The sequence below is a fragment of the Sebastes fasciatus genome, chromosome 3 (assembly GCF_043250625.1).
Source record: "Sebastes fasciatus isolate fSebFas1 chromosome 3, fSebFas1.pri, whole genome shotgun sequence".
Taxonomy (NCBI): domain Eukaryota; kingdom Metazoa; phylum Chordata; class Actinopteri; order Perciformes; family Sebastidae; genus Sebastes; species Sebastes fasciatus.
Window position 1 is genome coordinate 27,427,785 of NC_133797.1, and position 20,452 is coordinate 27,448,236.

General features: G+C 40.1%; 1 protein-coding gene across 1 annotated transcript in view; it reads left to right on the forward strand.

The window, feature by feature from the left end:
• The window catches only part of tacr3a (tachykinin receptor 3a), a 31,224-nt gene extending 11,573 nt beyond the window's left edge, over positions 1–19,651 (forward strand). The window contains exons 4-5 of the mRNA XM_074629986.1: positions 15,966–16,162; positions 17,262–19,651. Coding sequence (XP_074486087.1) covers positions 15,966–16,162; positions 17,262–17,595 — 531 coding nt within the window. The 3' untranslated portion in view covers positions 17,596–19,651. The remainder of the gene's footprint in view (positions 1–15,965; positions 16,163–17,261) is intronic.
• Positions 19,652–20,452: the final 801 nt, after the last annotated feature.

Here is a 20,452-nt window from a genome sequence, read left to right on the forward strand (position 1 = left end):
TGTGTGTGTGTGTTGTTTGTGCACAGGAGTATCCATCTGTTTCACTGTGCTATTTCAAACAGCATGATAGTTATTGTTGATTTCGGTGCCGATTTCAAAAGCAGTTTGCATTTTTCAGTGTGTAAAGTCTGAACTATAACAAAAGATGAAGCATGTTTTTCTTTCAACCTCCACTCTGTCCTTATCTCTGGTTTACGTAGTACAGTCAGCGTTTTTTTTCTTTGACATGAATGTCATGCAGGTGGAGAGTTTTGTGCTGGCAGGCTCTGGTCAGAAAAGGTTACAGAAAGGAGAGAACATAGCCCGAGGCAACACTGTTAACCATCACTAGCTGGCTCAAAAGCCAATGTTTTCACTGTACTCCAGACTTCTGGCAAAAACACATGAATGTATCTGGTCCATCAGCTCAGAGTAGCAGGTGTCACACACTGGACGAAAGAGTTGATAGACCGAGAAATGGCAGAGGATTTGTTGTCGAAATGAAATGCAAACACAATATGGCAATATTTCACGTTCAATCTCAGTGCTATAAGGGAACCATAACGTTAATGAGGTAATCTCCGCGAGGCAGATGGAGCCATCACAGCCAGTGTGCACGGAGCAGCAGCGCCAGGTAGACCTGAGCAGCAGAGCCCCGCAGCAAAAGCGCTACCGGAGAGACCAGACACACTGCCACCCGACAGTAAAGATCAGAGTCAGCGCTCTGCACATATTGACCGTCATCTTTCTTGTAAAATGTCCAGTGTAATCGGTAACACCGGTGTTGTCACAAGTTTATTAACCGGTGGGAAATACATCGTATGGTACCTTCGTTACTGTAGAAAAAGAGTACCGTCACGATTTTAGAATTTGGGCATGGACTTGGTACCGAAGTATCGGTTCTCGTGACATCCCTAGTGTGTGTACAGTTTATTTGTCGGTGAATAAATGCTACGAAACTACAACTCCTCCACTCTGCTCAAGCGAGCTGAGAGACCGAACTATCCTGCAACTCCGGCTCCGCCTCTCAAGGTGGGCTGTTAAGGTGGACCAGCTTTCCTCCTTAAAGTGACAAGCCGCACCTCTGAGCCGCTCAGCTTATTAACTAATTATTAATATTTCTTTTAACCGTTTTAACCGATATCGTTAATCGGTTAAAATGCCTAATGTCGGTTAACGGTTAAACGGTTAATTATTAAAATCCCTAATCAGATTAGATGAAAAATGAGAAGAGCCTTCTGTGAGTGCCATCATGACTTAACTTGTTTGCTTGCTTTCCTCACTTTTGTTTCTTTTCTCGTGCACTGATTCAACTTTGACCTGATGGTGACGCTGGAGGTTAAGTCAGGGGATCACCAGTGTCCGTAAGATTCATCCTCTGGGGACCATGAATGTCTGTACCAAAATAATTAATCCAGCAGATTGTTTAGGTGAACTGTAACTCACTCAAGGGACTGACGGAGTAATTAATTTTTTGTCGACTGTGTGATGGTGGCGAAAGTCACTACGATGACATGAATGAATGAACTGAAGTAAAGAAGGAGAAAGTGGTAATTTCGTACAGAAATAACCCATGAAGAGTCTCAAGATCGTCTAGTGTTTCACCTTAATGATGCATGTCCTGTGCAGCCATCACAGGTCTGTGAGGTGAAGGGAAGCAATAAAAAGCTCCATCTTTCTATCATTTCTCATCATCTTTATTGAGATACAGATCGACTAGCCCATTGTTTTGAGTTAATCCATTCTGTCGCAATGATCATGCCACAGGTTTTAAGCTGATGCCTGGGGCTGTGCGTTCGAAATGTCAGTCTGAAGTGCAGCAGTAATGACCTGTCATAAGTCTGCCGTACGGCTCTTTAAGACAATCCGTGTTCGACTTGTGTCTCAAGCACCATCGATCGTCCACCTTCCTTTCTGCCTGAAGACAAATTACTGTGTGTGCGTGTCTGCATGCGTGTGTGCGTGCATGCGTGCGTGCGTGCGTGTGTGTATGTATGTAAGGCTTGGGATGGATTAACTCTACAAGATCAGATTTTTCCAGAAATGAACTACAACAGTGTTAAGCTGCAGTATGTGTGAATGTCATACTAACCTGCAGGGATAATGGGACAGTAATCCTGACAGGACAGGTGTCAATCGATCTGTCTGTCCTGACAGAAAATAGTGTAGGTGTGCACAGTCAAGTACACAAGCTTGATCCATAAAGATAATCACAATAGAAGCAATTCCTTAAGGGTCATTCACCATTCACCAAGGACCACTATAACACAATAGGAGTTGGCTGCCTTCTTCTCGCAGTGAGTGCCAGCGTTAAGTACTGTGACTGCTGTCACACAAACCCCTCCGCTCTTTCTTCGCACCAGCAAAAATTGAATTACTGTCTTTTTCACACCTTAACAAAGGTTTCTGCTGGAGCACTTTGGTCTAACCCATTCTTGAATAAAGGCTTTTTACCTTATTCAGACCCCCCCCAGTACCTTCCTATTCTTTCTCACAATGACTTTTAACTAACTGGCTTCAAAGAGCAACCCTGTCTCCTAAAAACAGCATAACTGGAGGTCTTGATAAATGAGTAAGTAAGGCGACATTACAGTATGTTTCACTCAAAACATATTTGCTTTTGCAAATTAGTTGTATATACAGTATAGGTAATTTGTAGGAGACAGGGTTGGTTCACTGGTAAGGGTTTTTCCAGTTGTAATACACAGAATCTGTAGGCAGGCAACCAGGGTTGATGGTGGCCATACAGAACAAATCACAGGAAATAAATGACGGACAGTATGTTGTCATGAACAATTTTCAGATTTGTTAAGTATGAAAATTTAGCAAAATTGTTGCATCTGAACTTTGGTATAGAAAAACAAATCACGTAAAGAAAAACATTTCCTTATTTTGTGGATGAAAAACGTAATCCGGGCTGGCATTATTTCATATTTGTAAATTAGTAATATATAAACATAATTTACAGGGTTGCACTGAGGGATTTTCTTTCACTTTCAGAGGCATTCAGGCACACCACTTGCTGAGGTTTGTTCTTATCGTATCACATCCCACTCATTCTGGCTTCAACCTAACTAATGGGTAGTCATTTACTGGATTAATAAAGAAACATAAATCTAGTGCTGGGCAAGCACAGTTACAATTTAACTCAACATCCATTTTTTGCATGAAAAAGCTCATTAGCATGTGAGCTTCATTACTTTTTGTCCAAAGCAAATCAGCATCAAACTAATATGTTTTCCTCGTCTACTCCCATTTGTTTCCCACTGCTCATTTGAATTTATATGTGAAATCCTGTGGTAATGGAGTTTTTGATAGCAGCGAGTCGGCATAAAGTATTTACTTCAGCTTCTTTTAAGTTGTTCTTTTCCTTATTTTTATACTATTTGGCTTCGTATTTGTTTTGCTTTGTAGCAACATTAGCAACACTTTATAATATTTTGACCTTAAAAGCTCTTCCCATATACAGTATGACTGATGCTTTAACTTTAACTCAAGTAAATACTCATTTCTGCAGTCCTAATGGTTCATAAACTCTGCTGGTGTGCATGAGGAATTAGCTAATAGCACACAGAACCGTTTTAAAGGCCCCTCACATGTATAGTAAAGCCACAGGATTTCCACTTATTTTGGCTGATTAGGCCTCTTCTCAGGTCCCTGTAGGCGTGTACAGCGCAGAAGCTTCAGTCCTCCATCTGTTTCTCCACAGGATGCGTTCAGGCACAGTATTGAGTTTAGGTCATATGCATTTTTGGCAGCACTCAGAGCCCAACAAACAGTTACTGTAATTACACGTGTTAAGCGGAAGAACTTAAAGTGTAAAAATAAACTTGTATAGCGCAAGTCATGTACTGCCTGTGTAGACCGCTGTACTGATTAAAAGAGAAGCACATCTTTAAAATGTGACTGAAACGCCTCCGGTGAAGGACAAATCGTTCCTTAACCTTAATCAAAGTGTTTTTTTGCTCAACCCACCGTCCACCCCGTCCATTACTCTACAAGATGTGTGCAGTAGAAAAACACATCATTACATGATTAAAAAAGTGTCACTGAATATCATCCAGGCAGCAATTATGGTTCCCTCAAAATAACATAGTAGTATATTAATGTAATTTCTAGGAGACGGGTTGAAACAACAATTATTACATCTCATTTACATATTAAATCTATCAACTGTAGGAGCTGAGACTGAGTGGTTTACATTTGAAGGTGACTTCTGCTGCATTCAGAAGCCACTATCAGCTGTAAACCACTGTGTATGGTACCTCATCACAGTATTCCCACTATGTTCTCTTCAGGTGTGATATTGGCCTAAACATGCGTCAGTGAAACATTGTCTGCCTATACTGTAGCTCATTTATTCTCCCAAAGGGCTTGCCACCAACAAGGGACCAAATTAAGGTCTTCACACACCAAGTCCGTATTTTTCATATGCGTTTTTTTTAAATCCGCCATCCGATAAAAAACGTTACGCACAGAAAACTCGCACACTCCCATGCGTTTTATTACTCTATTCCATGCGAAAATTCTTCTGTCTAATCTTTCGTACATCCTTTGTATTGCAACTTTCCCCAATTGTAAACTGTTTTGTAATCACCTGCCACAACCTATCTTTAAATTCTGCATCTCTGTATTCTTTTATTTCTTTATCGTAAAATGCTTTGTGCTGGGAGACGACGTTACGTTTGCATGGACGGTGGCTCTGAGTGGTCAAACAACCCTCTTTTGCCTTTTGACAGATGCCAAAAAACACAGAAAATCCAACCTCTTCCGGAAACTTTAATGACGGACGAAAGTTTCGGAGTCGGGGTGCAAAAGTGATCGACACAATGAGGTCATATTTATTTTTAAACGTGCGTCAATGTCGGTCAAAAAATACGGACTTGGCGTAAAAAGGCCTTATATCCTCACAATCGAATTTTCACCTTGACATTTTAGATGCCACTCTCCTCTTTGCCTCCCTTTTCCATGTCGTAGAATTCATATGAAATTGCCTTTAGATTACACAGACATGTTTCTATGGGCTACTTTGGTGTAGATTGACCCTTTGTATTTGAGAAGTGGAAGTAAATGCAAACACTTTGACTTCTGCTATCTCTCAAACCTGATGGAAGGGCTAAGAGTAACTGCAGGGCCTGCTTGAATCTGTCTCTCCTAGTTATCATTGGTGTCTTCTAACAAGAAAAACAAACACCTGTGAACATTTGCCATGTCCAATTATAAGCCATAGATGGAATAAATTATACCCTGGGCATCTCTCATCCGTCAGCCTGCTGCCATCCTGTTATGTTACAAGAAAATTGCCATGGCCATAAAAATTATCTGATAAAAATCAATGGAACAGGCTAGTAAGTCACTCACTGTCTCACAAACATATTCATTCTTGTATAGCAAACAAGCTGCAGATTCACTGCGAGGAGCAGTTGTTGGCTGTTGAGAGGCTCTTTTTTGCATCATTAGTGAGGTTTTGCTGTGAACAACTAGGATGAACTCACATATTTGCTGTCAATGACTATGCCTATTTAAGAGAAGCATAACCTTGGATGTGTTTTGCTGCAAGGGCAGAAAATAAACAAACCAAGAACAAAGTATCTGCCACTTAATACTTAATACCTGCTGTGGTGGTGAAATGAGTTAAATTGTTGACTTGTTACTCAGATAGAGGTAGGCATACACATCCTGGAGCTTCACTTTGTTTCAAATTTGTTTGTATTACTCTCGTACTATTTTGTCTCAAAATTGTGTTAGCTTGAATCGCAATGAGCCGAAGTGACTACATGTTCCTTTCTTTCCTTTACAAAGCTTCTGAATAAGGAGTGTGTATTCATGTGCAAATTCAATAACCTAATTTCCTTTTTCATAGATTCACTATTGCTTAATTATCTGCAAAATTAAGCACTTAATGTGCTGATGGTTTAAAGTAATTATTTGTCATTTTTGGAAATACATTTTACTTTAAATCAGGAAATCAGTACCACTCTCATATCTGAACAGTAAATACAAAGCTATACATCAACAGACGGTTAGCTTAGATAAACACAAAGACTGGAAACAGAGGGAAACAGCTAGCTTGGCTCTGTCCAAAGGTAACAAAAAAAGCACCTTGAAAACTCACCAATCATAAAACATGTTATATCTCGCTTATTTAATCTTCACAGAAACCTGTGAAGATGTGGTTTTTGCAGAGGGGTATGTGTGGGACTATTTCTTGGCCAGGCACAACCTGCTGGAGTATTTGGTGCCTTCAAATTAAATCGTGAGCTCTTATTTACAACATGGGAAGTCGTGGCCACATATGCTTGGCCTTTATTAAGTTGTGAGAACACCTCTGTCTGCGTCTAGAAGCCACAGAGGCTAACAATTCAGTAAGGTAGCAAGTGGGTAACATAATGCAGTAAATGCAAATGCATGACAGACGTAAAAGATTAGTCAGTTGGGAATATCAACATTTTCCTCAAACATATAAAATTACGAAGAAAAACAATATACAACTAAAATTACAATATATTAAATTATTACGCGCTCAAAAATGAACTTGCGCAGCTTCTGCCATTTCTGGCAACGTCAAACAAACACGTCGTAACTCGTGAACTCAGAGCTTTCAGAAACTTTCCATTTACAAGGTCGTGAATACCACAAGACGGGGGCGTTCACATGGACTCTTCTCGTGAACACGGTAAACACGACTCCATTTGAAGGCACTATATTTCTTGGCCAGGCACAGTAACTTCCTGGAGTCTTGTTACAGTGAGGTCACTGGCCCGGTCAAGAAATAGTGCAGCACATAACTCCAGTAAAACCACAACGTGTCGTTTTCACACTTTGGTTCTTGTACAGGTTAAACCAAAAAGATATTGCATGTTAATTGTTAAGCTTTGGAGCTGCTGTTAGGTTTATTTTGTTACCTTTAGACAGAGCCAGGCTAACTGTTTTCAGCTCAACTCATTTAGCTTTCAGTCTTTGTGCTAGACTAAGCTAACCGGTTGCTGGCTGTAGCTGCATATTTAACAGGAGATCTTTTTCTTCTCCTTCTTCTTCTCCTCCTCCTCCTCCTCCATTTTTCCAACCCTGTCCCCTACAAAATTACATTCCCATACAACTAAACTGCAATTATGTAAGGAAACTTGTTACGGTTGCAGTTTTAAACATGTGGTTAATGTTGTAAATTGAAGCAAAACAAAAATGCAACAAAACTACTTGGTTTGTAAAACATCATGGTTTGGTTTAAAATAAGCATGTTTGTGACGTTATTTAAGTATGCAATTAATATAAGTCAACATTGACTTTTGGTTTTACACAGGAAACGCCCTGTGTTTGTTTGACCAACCCGCCCAACTCTACCTCCTCCCTACGCAGACTTCCGCGGACTATGATTAGAAATGTATTAAGATAATCTGGGAGAAAATGTGTTTCCCTCGAAGCGTAATGCAGTTTCGTTGTACAGGAATGTGATTTTAAGGAAACCAGGCTGCATTTCTCCAATGGGAATCTGGGTCAAATTGATATGTTTGCAGATCCCAGAGTCTCTACAGGCCTCACAATAAACATAAACAGTATGGTTATATTACATGTTGTTGTAGAGGAAAAATAGTTGCACACTTGTAGCCACGATGAAAAATGATTTAATAAACATGTGCATAAGGCGCTGTGGAGCTGTTTGTTGTCCCTCAATACCCTGAAGAAGAATGAAACGTAAATTATTAAATCATTTTTGCATCCTGGCTACGAGTGTGTGACTATTTTCCTCCACACTTGTATTTTCCATCACCGTGGTCCGCACCTCTCCAACACTGGTGTGCGCTCCTCCTCTATCTTCTCCTGTGTTACATGTTCTGTCACAGCCTGTATCTCAATACAATAGCACCAGTAGACCTGCTGCAGGACTCTTGGGTACCATACGATTACCATTATTATTCTTATTATGTGACATTTTTTTTTCTCTCTGTGCGTTTTTGTCCCTCTGGCCTTTGTAGTACAGCAATCATAAAACATCAAAGTGGTAAAAAGTGATACGACATCCTCCCTTTGAGGTCTAGTCTACTGTATGCAAATTTAATATTTGTTCTTCACTCATCTCTTATTCTCTCTGCTCTGTCTGAACCCATTTATGTTGGATTTTCAAGTTTAATCCAAGTAAGAAACCATCAAAGGGTCTCTGAATATGCATACATTCACCCAAAAACGTACTTGCACATGTGCAGTATATACCGTATTATCTGGGTGCAAAAAATTATGCATGTCCATCTGTTCTACCATTCTACCATTGCAGTGTTTGGTCAAAATGATGGCTGATGCAGCAATAATTTACTTTTTTCTTTCCATTTTAATTGTTATGTAAAGCACATTGTGGTTTCCCCATTTTTGCAATCTGCTTTATAAATCAAGTGCGCCTTGCCTTTTGTCTTGCCTTACTAATTGGCAAGAGTTAACATAATTTCTGGAAGACAAACTGTTAGTGTTGCGTACTAATGGAAATGGCCTAAAACTTACTGTCAGAAATTTATCTCAAAGTCTTTAATCTTTCAATGGCGCGTAATATAGGAAGTAATGGATTTTGGGTTTGCAATTAATGCAATTCTGTCTTCCAGCAACCTAGAAAGTAACCTCTGCCAAGATAAAATCATATTTTGTATCTCTATTACACAAATACTGTATTACACATACACTAGCAGTGTCCAGGAAGATAAATAAACAGAAAGAAATATTAAAAAATGCTGTTTGTTTTGCTCACTGTTAGCTCTCGTTTAGTTGATATTCCAGTCCCTCACTGGCTTTCCTTTTCATAGGCAGACTTTTACTGGATGTGGGAGATGTACGTGATGTGCAATTGTATGGTTCGCTCAGTAGTTAGACCTTTCTTCTCTTCTTTGTCCTCTGGACAATGACTTTTCACATCAGAGTCTTAGATAAAAAATTTTAAGATAGAGAGAATTACTTAGCACTCTCTGTTTGATCACAACACAAAACACACCAGTCAGTCTCTTAGGAGGAGAACAGAAATAATAGAAGAACTCAGTCTGAAACAGAGACGTTGGATATCAGTCAGAGTCGGGGTGCTGAGAGAAAGTCGGTCTGTATAATGACATCATACTAAATGCTGCGCACATTCATGTTTTTTGCTTTAATTAGAATGGCCAGGATCATTTATATTTAATAGTTATTAACAGCATTTTACACTAACTTTCAGGTTCCCCCTGGGTTTTTAGAGGGTTAGGTGCTGTGCAGCTGATGGGGTATATGGAGTGGGGGGGTCCTCTTCTCAGAAAATGTGAAGGTTTTTGACTTGGACACCCAGTTCTCACGTCCATGATGTGAAATGTAAAAAAATAAGGTCATTTAGACACTTTTTAATCATAGTTATGCAGATATGTCTCATTTTAAAGCAATTGTTATTACTTATCTTATCATGTCCCCTCTAAAACTGACAAACAAAAGAACCGGCGTGCTCGACTCAAATGTGTTTAGAGTTTAATGGGTGCCGACCCAAAAATCACACAGTTGCAAATGAAGTCATCACTCGCAAATCAGTCTGTAATTTGTAACTTTAATAATGCACAGCGTTTCTGAGGAAAGCCTAGGGCTGCGAAACACATTTGTTTCGTGTGTGTTACTACTTATTTACAAGTGCTGACAACTTCATTTGTTCTAAACTGCAAACCTAACAACCTGGCACGTCAGGTGGATTACAAACTTTAGAGTCCTATGGTTAAAAAGTGAACCTTTAAACACAGAAAAGGTGTATTGTGTTTTTAATCAACACCTTTAAAAAAGCAATCAAGAAGATGGCCTCAAGATGACATCCTCCCATTTTACCTTTTTCTTATGAATGCACATGTTGCTGTGCTGCAACATCAAACAAACAGCTGTCACATGTTTTATTATTTCTCCCTTTCGTTGTTCACAAGGTGAGCTGTTTCTCAAGGCAGCTGTGTTTGTCAGACAAACAGTAAAAGCATGTTGGTGTGTAATCTACAACCAAAATAACCTTCCTATTGTAGCCTCATAGTACATGTCAATATAATCTGTGAAGGGCATACCAAGTTTATCAAAGTGCCTTAAATATAAAGGTTACAAAATATAAATGTATTTGGAGAGAAAAACATATAAACAGTGATTGACCAGAATATTGTTGGTTAATTCTAGTCAACAGGCAGATGGTATACCCAGTAAAAAAGGTTTTATGTTTTTTATTGTTTTTGAAAAAGGAAATTAATGGAGCACTCTTCAGATCCTCTGGCAGACGGTTCCAGCATGTGGGAGCATAAACATAAAAAAGCTGCTTCTCTAGGTTTGGAGTTGACTCTTGATATTTTTGAAAGGCCAGCACCAGATGACCTGAGTGATCTGGAAAGTCAGAAATACAGTGTATTGTGCCAGAATATCCAGAGGGTTGTCTATGAGAAAGAGAAATATCACTGAAAACCATTGATGCAATTTATGTGATTGTATTTCTTTTTACATGCTGCTGTGTTCTGAATATGCTGCCGCTGATCTTATAGTCCCCTTAACAAGGCCTGATTTACAGTAATCTATATGTCCCGCTGGTTCTTCACACAGGTTTATGTATCCAGTTTTGTCATTGTAAACAAGCAAAAGTTCCCATTTTGCTTTCCGTACCTCTTATGGCCACATTCTCAGGCTTTTATGTCAGACCGTCAGTTCATCTTTTACCAAGTTTCCCCTGAGCCACCCACTCAAAAATAAGCTTCTTAATTATTAACAAGACTAAGGGGGTTAGGCTTCAAATATATCCTTGATTTACAGAACTGAGCATCAGCATCTCCCATGAACCAGTTCCTGTGCTCATCCACTTTAAATCAATCTGTCAATGTCAACATTTCTGGTATGGCATCTTGCTCATTAAGACAACATTACCCCCCCTTGTTTCACATTATAAGACCCCATATAGTCAATAAATGATTTGTTTATTTGCACATTCTCATCCAATTGCTGAACAAGCCCCCCATAACTCAGCCTCTACTGAAGAAACACTCTGTCTTGACTCATTGCTTTTTTTTTTTTATTGTAGACCTATTTAAAAGTTTATCTTCCTTTGAAATATTTTAGGAAATATATTTTACTTTTTTTTTCGTTTATAGCAATAAATCTGCTCTAATCATTGTGAGCAATGAGTTGCAGTTAAATGGCTGCTGTACCATTTGAATTTTACAAGATTTTGGCTTTTCTGCCGACCCCATTTTAATTAACAATCTTGAATAATGGGTTGGGGTTAATGATGCAGCTATTAATTAGTTTAGTTCCTACCTTGTTGGTAGAAGATTATGTGTTTGTGTTATCTGACGGGCTTCTTCTGTACCTGCCACCCTTTTCCTTGTGGTGTCCCCAAAGAGCAATTTTAGGTCCACTTTTACTTTCTGTTAATAGTCTGAATTATGCATGAATTTACATGTACTGTATATGCTGATGATGCACAGCTTTCTGCTCCTGTAAAACCTGGGGATACGCTCCACCCCTGCCCCCACTTCTTTTAGCATTTCTTGGCAGTGACAACTTGGTTACTTGGTTGTTTATCTTCTGCATTAAAGCATGAATATCAGACTGAAAACCAAGTGACTAAAGTGGTACAAATATTCTTCATTCACCTGAGGACTACTTTTATCACTTGTTTGGAGTCACTTGTTTATCAAGGTAAACATGTTGCTGCACGCCTTTAGATTACTCAAAATACTGCCAGTTCTTGGAAAAAACCTTACTTAAATTTTTGCCTCATTTCACTGGCTCTCTATAATATTTTGAAAAATGTTTAAGTTGAATTTCTGATAAATTCAAAGGAATATTTCGGTGGAGGACCTTCTTAAATTTTACCTCATCCCTTTTAACTTAGATATTTCCTGTCCTGTTGTTACCTCAAAATGTTAGCGCATGTCTTCTCTTCATCTGCTTTTATTTTATATTTTTGTTTTTTATTATAAAACACAGTAACGGTGTAATATATACTGCAAACGATACATGCACCAGGCAGTCTACTTTAATTCTTATTCTGCAGCAGTTTGCAGGATGGAAATGCTCAGTTCAGTTTAGAGCTGTATAACTTGCAACCATACTATTGTCATCAATCATATTATATAAAATGAACACAAGACAACGCTTCAAATATGTCCTCTGACACTCTTATTATCACCAATGATGAAAAATGGATGACAGGGAACTTTTCTCAATCTCAGTGTCTTTGAAGTTCACAGCCCCAAAGACATCCAAACAATGTTTATATAAACCGCTTCGTGACCTCACCTAAATCTCCTGTGCTTCACAGGACATACCTTCAATATTGTTTACGTAGCAGTGTGAGGAAGAGATTATGGATTCTGTCTTTCTATCATGCTCAAAACCTTGGACCCAACGACTGGATTCTACAGTAGAGAACTTGGAGAAGGATTCATGCTCCTGCTCTGCTCTGGCATTTCAAAACTACACTGATTGACCTAGCTGGGTGTTATATCTTTTATGTTTTTGACCATTTTTAGTTGCCTGTTTGTAATACTTAGTATTTCGGTTTCACAAAATCTTCAATAAATGCTGTCTTCTTGTTCACTTCCGGACTGTTTAAAATGGCTGATAAAACAGGCACAATAACATTTATTTGCTTGTGGGCAACAGCATCTTGAGTGAGGGATGACATGTTTATGTGTGTCCAGAATTAGAAGGTATTTTTTGCAGTTTGAAAATAATTTAATTCTATTATAGTATGTATACAGTAGTTCTTTAAGGGCTCTTTCACAAGCCATAATCCCTTTGGCAAGTCCAAATCAGCGTGACATTTTTTTGTTTGTTTTTCTATTTAGTTCAGTTTCACAGTATACAATAATTTCCACATTTAAAAAAAAAAGAAATTGCTGAGGAGCGTGTACAAAGTAGCGAATTTATCTTCTTCGTCTCGAGAGCTGCCACCTCTACGCAGGGAATCACAGATATTGAAGTATTGCTGTCAAAGTTATTCACTTTGACTCGGCACAGATCTGTGCACACGAATCCCTTCTCCTCTAGTTTATCTGGAATGACTTTATAAACGTCACTATTTTTGTAGACTTTATTTAGCGTGTTCTGTGTGTTCACTTTGGCCCAGATGTCAAGTAAACATCAGACTTCTGCTGAACTCCAGGTCAGTCTTCTCCCACTCATGTTAACCTGTTGTTTACCTGTGTCCATGTCAACAAATGCCTGCACCAGAAGCCTGCGTTTTGGTTCACTTGGAAACGGTCCAAGACCTCTCGCAAGCGGCATCGGTCCGGTTGTTTTGGTCAGCACCAGAGTAGGATTAATGTGTTCACAACTGCCTAAATGAACCACACCAGAGTTTGATTAAAACAGACTAAATGTTGGCTTGTGAAAGCACTTTAAGTCTATGCCAAAACCATAAGTCTCCAGTAGAGCCTGCGGTGTTAAAGCAGACTCTGTTCAAGAAGCCAGCCTCATAAAAAATATGTGTGTTTATACATAATAAATTATAGGGATTGTGTTAAGTTCTCTGGTAGTCCTAATATGGAACGTTTAAAGAAGACCCAAGAGCACTTAACAAACGTGTTTCTCCTCCTCAAGTTTATTTACATATTTAGCCTATTGAGAAACAAGACGTCTTTCATAATGATGGGACAGCTTTTTTTAAAAGTGCATTAACAAGAAACTAAAGAGTACAACACGATTTCCAACAGTTGGTTCTTTCTGTCACATGATGAAGATAGACACTGAAGTTTATTTCAGTCCCACCTACACAGTCCTGCTGCCATGTCTGCTAGAACACCAAATGTGTGTTAATGCACTGCTGGAAATAGTCCCCATCAAATGTGCAATTTTCTCCTGTTTGAGTATCATTTGCTAAAACTACAGTGACCAGCTGCTTTAGGAAATGACTGCACCCTAAAAATTCACAGCGGGAACAAATGGGCTCATGGCTGGGTGCCACAGATGGTGTAGTGAAGTCAGAAAGTACTGAGAGATGGACTAATGTTTTTGGGATTTGTTGACAATAATGAGAATATAGATTAAATCAGTTTGTCCTTTCACGGTCATTTCCAGTTAGTAGTTATTTGTGTTGTGAGTTAAAAACTTCATAACAAAGCCTTTCATTGCCAATTGGGAAACAAATGAGTTGATCAAGTGACATAAACAACATTCATGTATGTTTCTGCCGCCCTTCAACATCTGAGCTTATACAGAACTGTAGACACATTTGACTGATACAGTGCATATACGTTAAAATATACACAACACTGAACTCTTCACCTTCCCCTCTGAGCGTTCTCCCCCCTCATTGCTTTAATACATTGCTGAAGGATTCTTTGCAACCTTGTCTCCCATACAACTAAACTGCATTTTCCATTACTTTTAGAGGGAAACATATTTTCTTTCTATAATGGTCGCAGTGTTAAGCATGTGGTTAACGTTGTGGATTAAAGGGGGGGGAAAAAAAACTATTTGACAATGTTTATGCAACAAAAGTCCTTGGTTAGGTTTAGTCTGTAGGCAACCTCTTTCTTTCTTTCTAATATCCAGCAGGGGGCGACTCCTCTGGTTGCTAAAAGAAGTCAGATTGTATAGAAGTCTATGAGATAATGACCCTACTTCTCACTTGATTTATTACCTCAGTAAACATTGCAAACATGAGTTTATGGTCTCAATCGCTAGTTTCAAGTCTTCTTCAATACAGCGTGATGTTCATTTAGTAAATTATGGTCCCATTTAGAGTCAAATAGACCATAAAGCAGGGTATGCTTTAGGGTGTGGCTACCTTCTGATTGACCGGTCACTACCACGGCGTTGCCCGGTCTGGGAGTTGTTGTGTTTTTGTCTTATTACTTTAACCCTTTCACAGTGAGTTCATGAAAGTTGATTATCACCTTTTTGGTCACCTAAAAATGTCTTATTCAGCGTTTGGTTGTGCTTAGCTCCACCCCCTGTCACTTGTGGTTGCAAAAGACCAAGATGATGCTGAAATTGAGGCTTCAAAACGGCAGTACACAAACCAATTGGTGACGTCACGGTGACTACAGCTACTTCGTATATAGAGTCTATGGTCTTAGTAAAAGATTATGGTTTGACTTAAAATGAGTAACTTATGCTTACTTATAAAAAACTTAAGTAAGTTATGTTGCGTGTAACAGTTAACATTAAAATAAATTAAATTCACACGGGACACAAACTTCGGCGTCCTGGGTGAAAGTCCTGTGTTTGTTTGACCCACCCATCCACTCTGGAAACATTTACACTGATGCACCCATAACAACTATAGCTCTTTACGTCTTTCAATTAGTCTTATCACATCACTGTCAAGCCTGACTCGTACCTTCTTGAGAGAATCAGACCCTTCATTTCACTTCAATGTCCACACTGTCATCAAACAAACTGAGGGTTTCACCACTCTTTAGCTCCACCAAGCATAGTTTACAGCATGGGTTGTGTTATTTCATGAACGTCTTTGAAACATGCACTCAAAACAAGGGGTGCCAGGACTTCTGTTTGGATTTCAGGAGGGACGCAATGATGTCTGTTCTGTCTCCGGTAGCGTGCCTCTGCAGCCTGCCTCTGAGGAGCCACTCAGTATTATGGATTGTGTTCCCAGTTATCACCCAGAGACAATGTACAGCAGGTCGTTCAGCTCACTTCCATATAGGTAGAAAGAGAAAGATAGATAGATAGAGAGATTATAATAATTGTCTTTCAGGTAAATGATATGTTATAAGGTAGAACGTACTGTCCTGCTTTCCATTACAGTCTTATAGTGATATACCTGCAGCACCAGCTGCTACAAAAATGCTTTAATTGGACTGAAATTACATGCTCCACATTCTTCCCCTCAGAAATTTTTCAGTGTCAGAGAGAGAGACGGGTTAGTGGTATTTTCTTTCTTGTGTAATTTCCTCTGTCTTACACACCACTGTCCTGCACTATCAGTTGCTTCAGGAATTCTAAACACAGGTAACAATGACCGCGTGTGAATGTTTCTCATAGTCGCTCATTCTCTCTTGCAGGTGGTGAAGATGATGATCATCGTAGTGGTGACCTTCGCCGTCTGCTGGCTCCCCTATCACGTCTACTTCATTGTGACGGGTCTCAACAAGCGTCTGGTCAAGTGGAAGTACATCCAGCAGGTTTACCTGTCGGTGCTGTGGCTGGCAATGAGCTCCACCATGTACAACCCCATCATCTACTGCTGCCTCAACAGCAGGTTGGTAACAACAGGGAGGTGGGGACAATCTGAAAAACTAAAAGTTACAATTTAATGTACTTTAAAAGGTAAAGTGTGTAGCATTTGGCGCCATCTAGTGGTGTGGTTGCAGATTGCAACCAACTGAGTACCCCTCTGCTCACTCCTCCCTTTCCAAGACTGCGGTAACGTGAGCCACAGAGTGCAAAACCGTGGTAACGCCGTTCACCTCCCTTAGAGGCCATCCTTACCATAATAACACTACTTTAAGAGCAATGGAAGTCAGACAGCGGCTAGTTTTGCACTCTGCAGCTCATATTATCGCAATTTCACAAGCGTAATGGAGAACTACGATGGCCTTCAGGTAACGTAAGAACATGACAGGTTCTTTCTAGAGCCCATGTTTGGTTTGTCCGTTCTGGGCTACTGTAGAAACATGACGGAGCAATATTGCGGACTCCGTGAAGAGGACCCGATCCCTATGTAGATATGAAGGGCTCATTCTAAGCTAATGAAAACACAATGTTTCTTAGTTTCAGTTGATTATACACGAATGAAAACATAGTTATGAATATTATATTCCACCTCTGCTAATAGATCCCCCGAAATGTTACACACTGTTTGATTAACGCTGCTACTAAATGAGACAACAAAAGTGATTGTTGCATCACATCACTGATTGTAATTAAGTTCAATTATGTTTTATTATAAGACTAGAAGTAAACTTGGAGAGCGCAGACCATGTAAAAATGGATTTGTTCCTTAAAAAACATTGCATCTCTCAAGCATCTGAAGCTGATTTATGCATTCAGAGAAGATCCACAGCCAGGGTCTCAAGTACCGTTGGTTTACTGTTAAGTAGCCTGCTCTTAGCGTAAATACTGCACTTCCACACCAATTGACGTCTTTGTCATCACTACACAAACATTTAGACGTGCGTCACTATCTGTCTATTTAAAAGCTTCAGGGTGTCTCCTCAGCTGAAGAGCCAACCTTTGATACAGTTCTGTTTACAGTATCTGCTGCTTCTTTGTTTATAAAGGAAAACATCTAAAAATAAAATGGACATATTTGCGTGTGTTTTCCAACCCTTCCCTTCTCCCTCTTGACCTGGCACCAGGTTTCGGGCTGGCTTCAAGCGAGCGTTTCGTTGGTGCCCGTTCATCAAGGTATCCAGCTACGACGAGTTGGAACTACGATCCACGCGGCTGCACCCGACACGCCAGAGCAGCATGTACACGCTGTCACGAATGGATACTTCCGTCTTGGTAGTTTACGACCCTGCCGAGGGCGAAGGGGGCGCCGGCGGTGGCTCCGGAAGGAAGCACTCCCTGTCCGGTAGGAAGAGAAGCTACATCACGGCCCGCCACACAGAGATCGCTGGAAGCAACGGTGGCGATGCGAAAACGCAAAACGGAGGGGTTCCGGGCGCTCAACCTGAGGAGTTCTGCTAAAGGGTTTTTCTCACAGACATATGCATGTAAGAAACGTACGCACGTGCTTGTACATAGAAACAGTGCACTGATGTTTGCTTAATTTAGACGTAGAAGCATTGTATCAAAGCGGTTACCTGCAAAGAATGAACACATGGAAATAGAGATTATTCAATATTTCATCTTTATGGATAATACCGATTTTTTAAGATACTCTGGGGCATGGATGGATCACTGGGCACAGACGCAGAAGCTCAAGGGGTCAGTGTGATCCAACATTATTTGTATTATATGTCTGTTTTCCCAACATAAAACAGCTGACAGTATCAGGCGATAGTAAACCTATATCAAAATAAGTAAAGCAATTTAAATATGTTTTCACAGCTGAATATCTCTGCTTTAAGAAAAAACAGCATGCATCACAGGTTTTTTTCCAGTGGTTTCCCAAACAGGTTTTGTGTATTATCTTGTATTGTTTTGTATATTATCCGTGGAGAGGAGTGTCAGCCTGTTTCACAAAAAGCAACTTGCGCTCGAGTGTTTACACGCAGATCCAAAAAGGTGGCAGCCTCACAATTCACAAGGGATTGTTGCTCACAAATTCCAGATAACTTTGTGAGTCCTACCGGGCTCTTCCATCCTCATGCATGGTGTTTGTTTTAATTAGTGAGATGTCTCAAAATCAACAGGGGATGAAATAATCTTGTCGCAAATTGCAGCTTGGTGAAACGGGCCTCTGCTTTGGCAGGATGCTTTGGGAAAGGTTCATACAGCCTGCCGTCGCCTCCAGCTTAAACAAATTACTGAAGTTCAGGGTTTGTAACTGTAGAGTCAAGGTTAACCTGCAAAATAGCCCAGAAAAAAAAATGTGAATGGCTAGCGACTGGGGCTTTGGTGCGTGGTGTTTTACATGTCATGCTCGGGAGCAGCCTTAACAACACACGAGATGAAGAATGCTTAACTTGTACAGTATGATCATCTAAGCCGAAGGCGTTTTGTCTCTTCATAAGGGTCCCTCTGCATTAATGAAAGCTTTGATTGAGATTAGCATTTAAACAGTCAGTGCCCTGCTGTCTCAGATGATTGATAATGAAATTAATCAGTTCCGCTTGAAGATTCGCTGCTAGGAGTGTCACGATGGTGATAATCTGAAAATACGCAACAGTGATTGTAATTATGTAAGTATGTCAAAGTTTTCATTTCCATCTGTAAGTATTAACTGTGAACTTTATGTGATGCAGATGATGCAGTCGGCATCCAATTCCCCCTGGAGCCACGAATGAGCGGCTGCAGAAAGTCGCCGATACTGTCGATTGAACTCTGTTTGAGTTTGGCTCTGAAAGTACTGAAATTGAGTTTGTCTTTCAGTTATGTAACGATTGTAAAGAACAGGTTTCCTGTAACTGGCAACAAGCCAGAGGCAAATTCTAGTATTTGCAGCACGCCAATAAAACAGGCGGCTGCAGAATGAGCTGATTGGAAGCAAACCAAACCAACTGGGGCCTTCACATTGCAACTAAGTGAAGGAAAAAATAAAGGAAGCTGCACAGTGAAGTGCAACCACTGTTCTATAATGTTTTTTTAAATGCCTTCACACAATGTGTGATGAGAAGCAGCTGTTGGTGTTACAGTAGTTTCTTCCAGCACGCTGTTATACTGTGTTGCATCTTTATTTAAACCTCTGCTTGTGTGCACATCAAGTGTTGAAACTGCACCAAGCAATGCGCTGGCCCGTGCCATGTTGGGTTTACAATATGATAAGTGGAACCATACTGTGACAGGATTATATAAACCATAGGACCAGTGTTTCCCCTCTGACTGTACACAGCAACACACGGACATGACTCACTGCTGAACATCTAAGCGTAACATCCGGGCCACACTGCCTGCTACCTCGCTGAACTGCTGCGTCTCTCTATCGCATGTGGTGTCCACCCGGACAGCATTGCTGCTGCTGCTTCGCTGCTACTGCCAACCCTTTCTTTCTACATAGAGTTTGCCTTTCATGAAGGCCATTTCATTTCATTATAAATATCAAACATATATATACTGTATATATATATATATATATATATATATTAGGGATGTGACAGAGAGGAAATTTTCCCACCGTTTAATAAACTCGTGACAACACCGGTGTTACCGATTACACTGGACATTTTACAAGAAAAAGTGACAGTCAATATATGTAGTGCGCTTACTTTGATCTTTAACATCGGGTGGTGGTGTGTCCGGCCTCTCCGGTCCAGCTTTTGCTGCGGGGCGCAGGTTTCCACCCTGCCATGACGTTGATGAGGCGATGGCCTCATTGACATTATGGTTCCCTTATAGCATTGGCTTTAAATCTGAAATATTGCCAGACAGGCACTTTTGCTTTTCGTTTCGCATCATCTTGTCTGTCAGCTCTCTCTCTCATCCCGTGGGTGTGAAATATGACTCCTACTACTCTGAGCTGAGATTCTGTATGGAGCAGATGCATTCACGGTCAGTTTAAAGTGTTCGTCGTCCGACTATGTATCGATTACACAGCGCTGATATGCCAAAATGAACTAAATGGGTTTTATTTATGTAAAAAAAAAAAGCGAAAGAGCGGTGGGTACGTAATGTAATCTGTGTGTGCCTGACCACTGTGTAACACCGGTAACACCAACTACCGCTACAAGCAAAAAGTCAAAGTCTAGCACTGACAGCTAGCTTTTAAAATGGGTACATTGAAACTGTAGTAATGTTGCTGGTACGATGTCAATATACTGTCAAAAGATCATTTTCACTGCCTATTTTTGCTGTGATTTTGCGGAGAAACAGAAAGCAAGTGGTTCCGTGACGCACGCACGCTGCTCACACAGGCAGTGTGGCCCAGGCATAATAATAGCTTTGT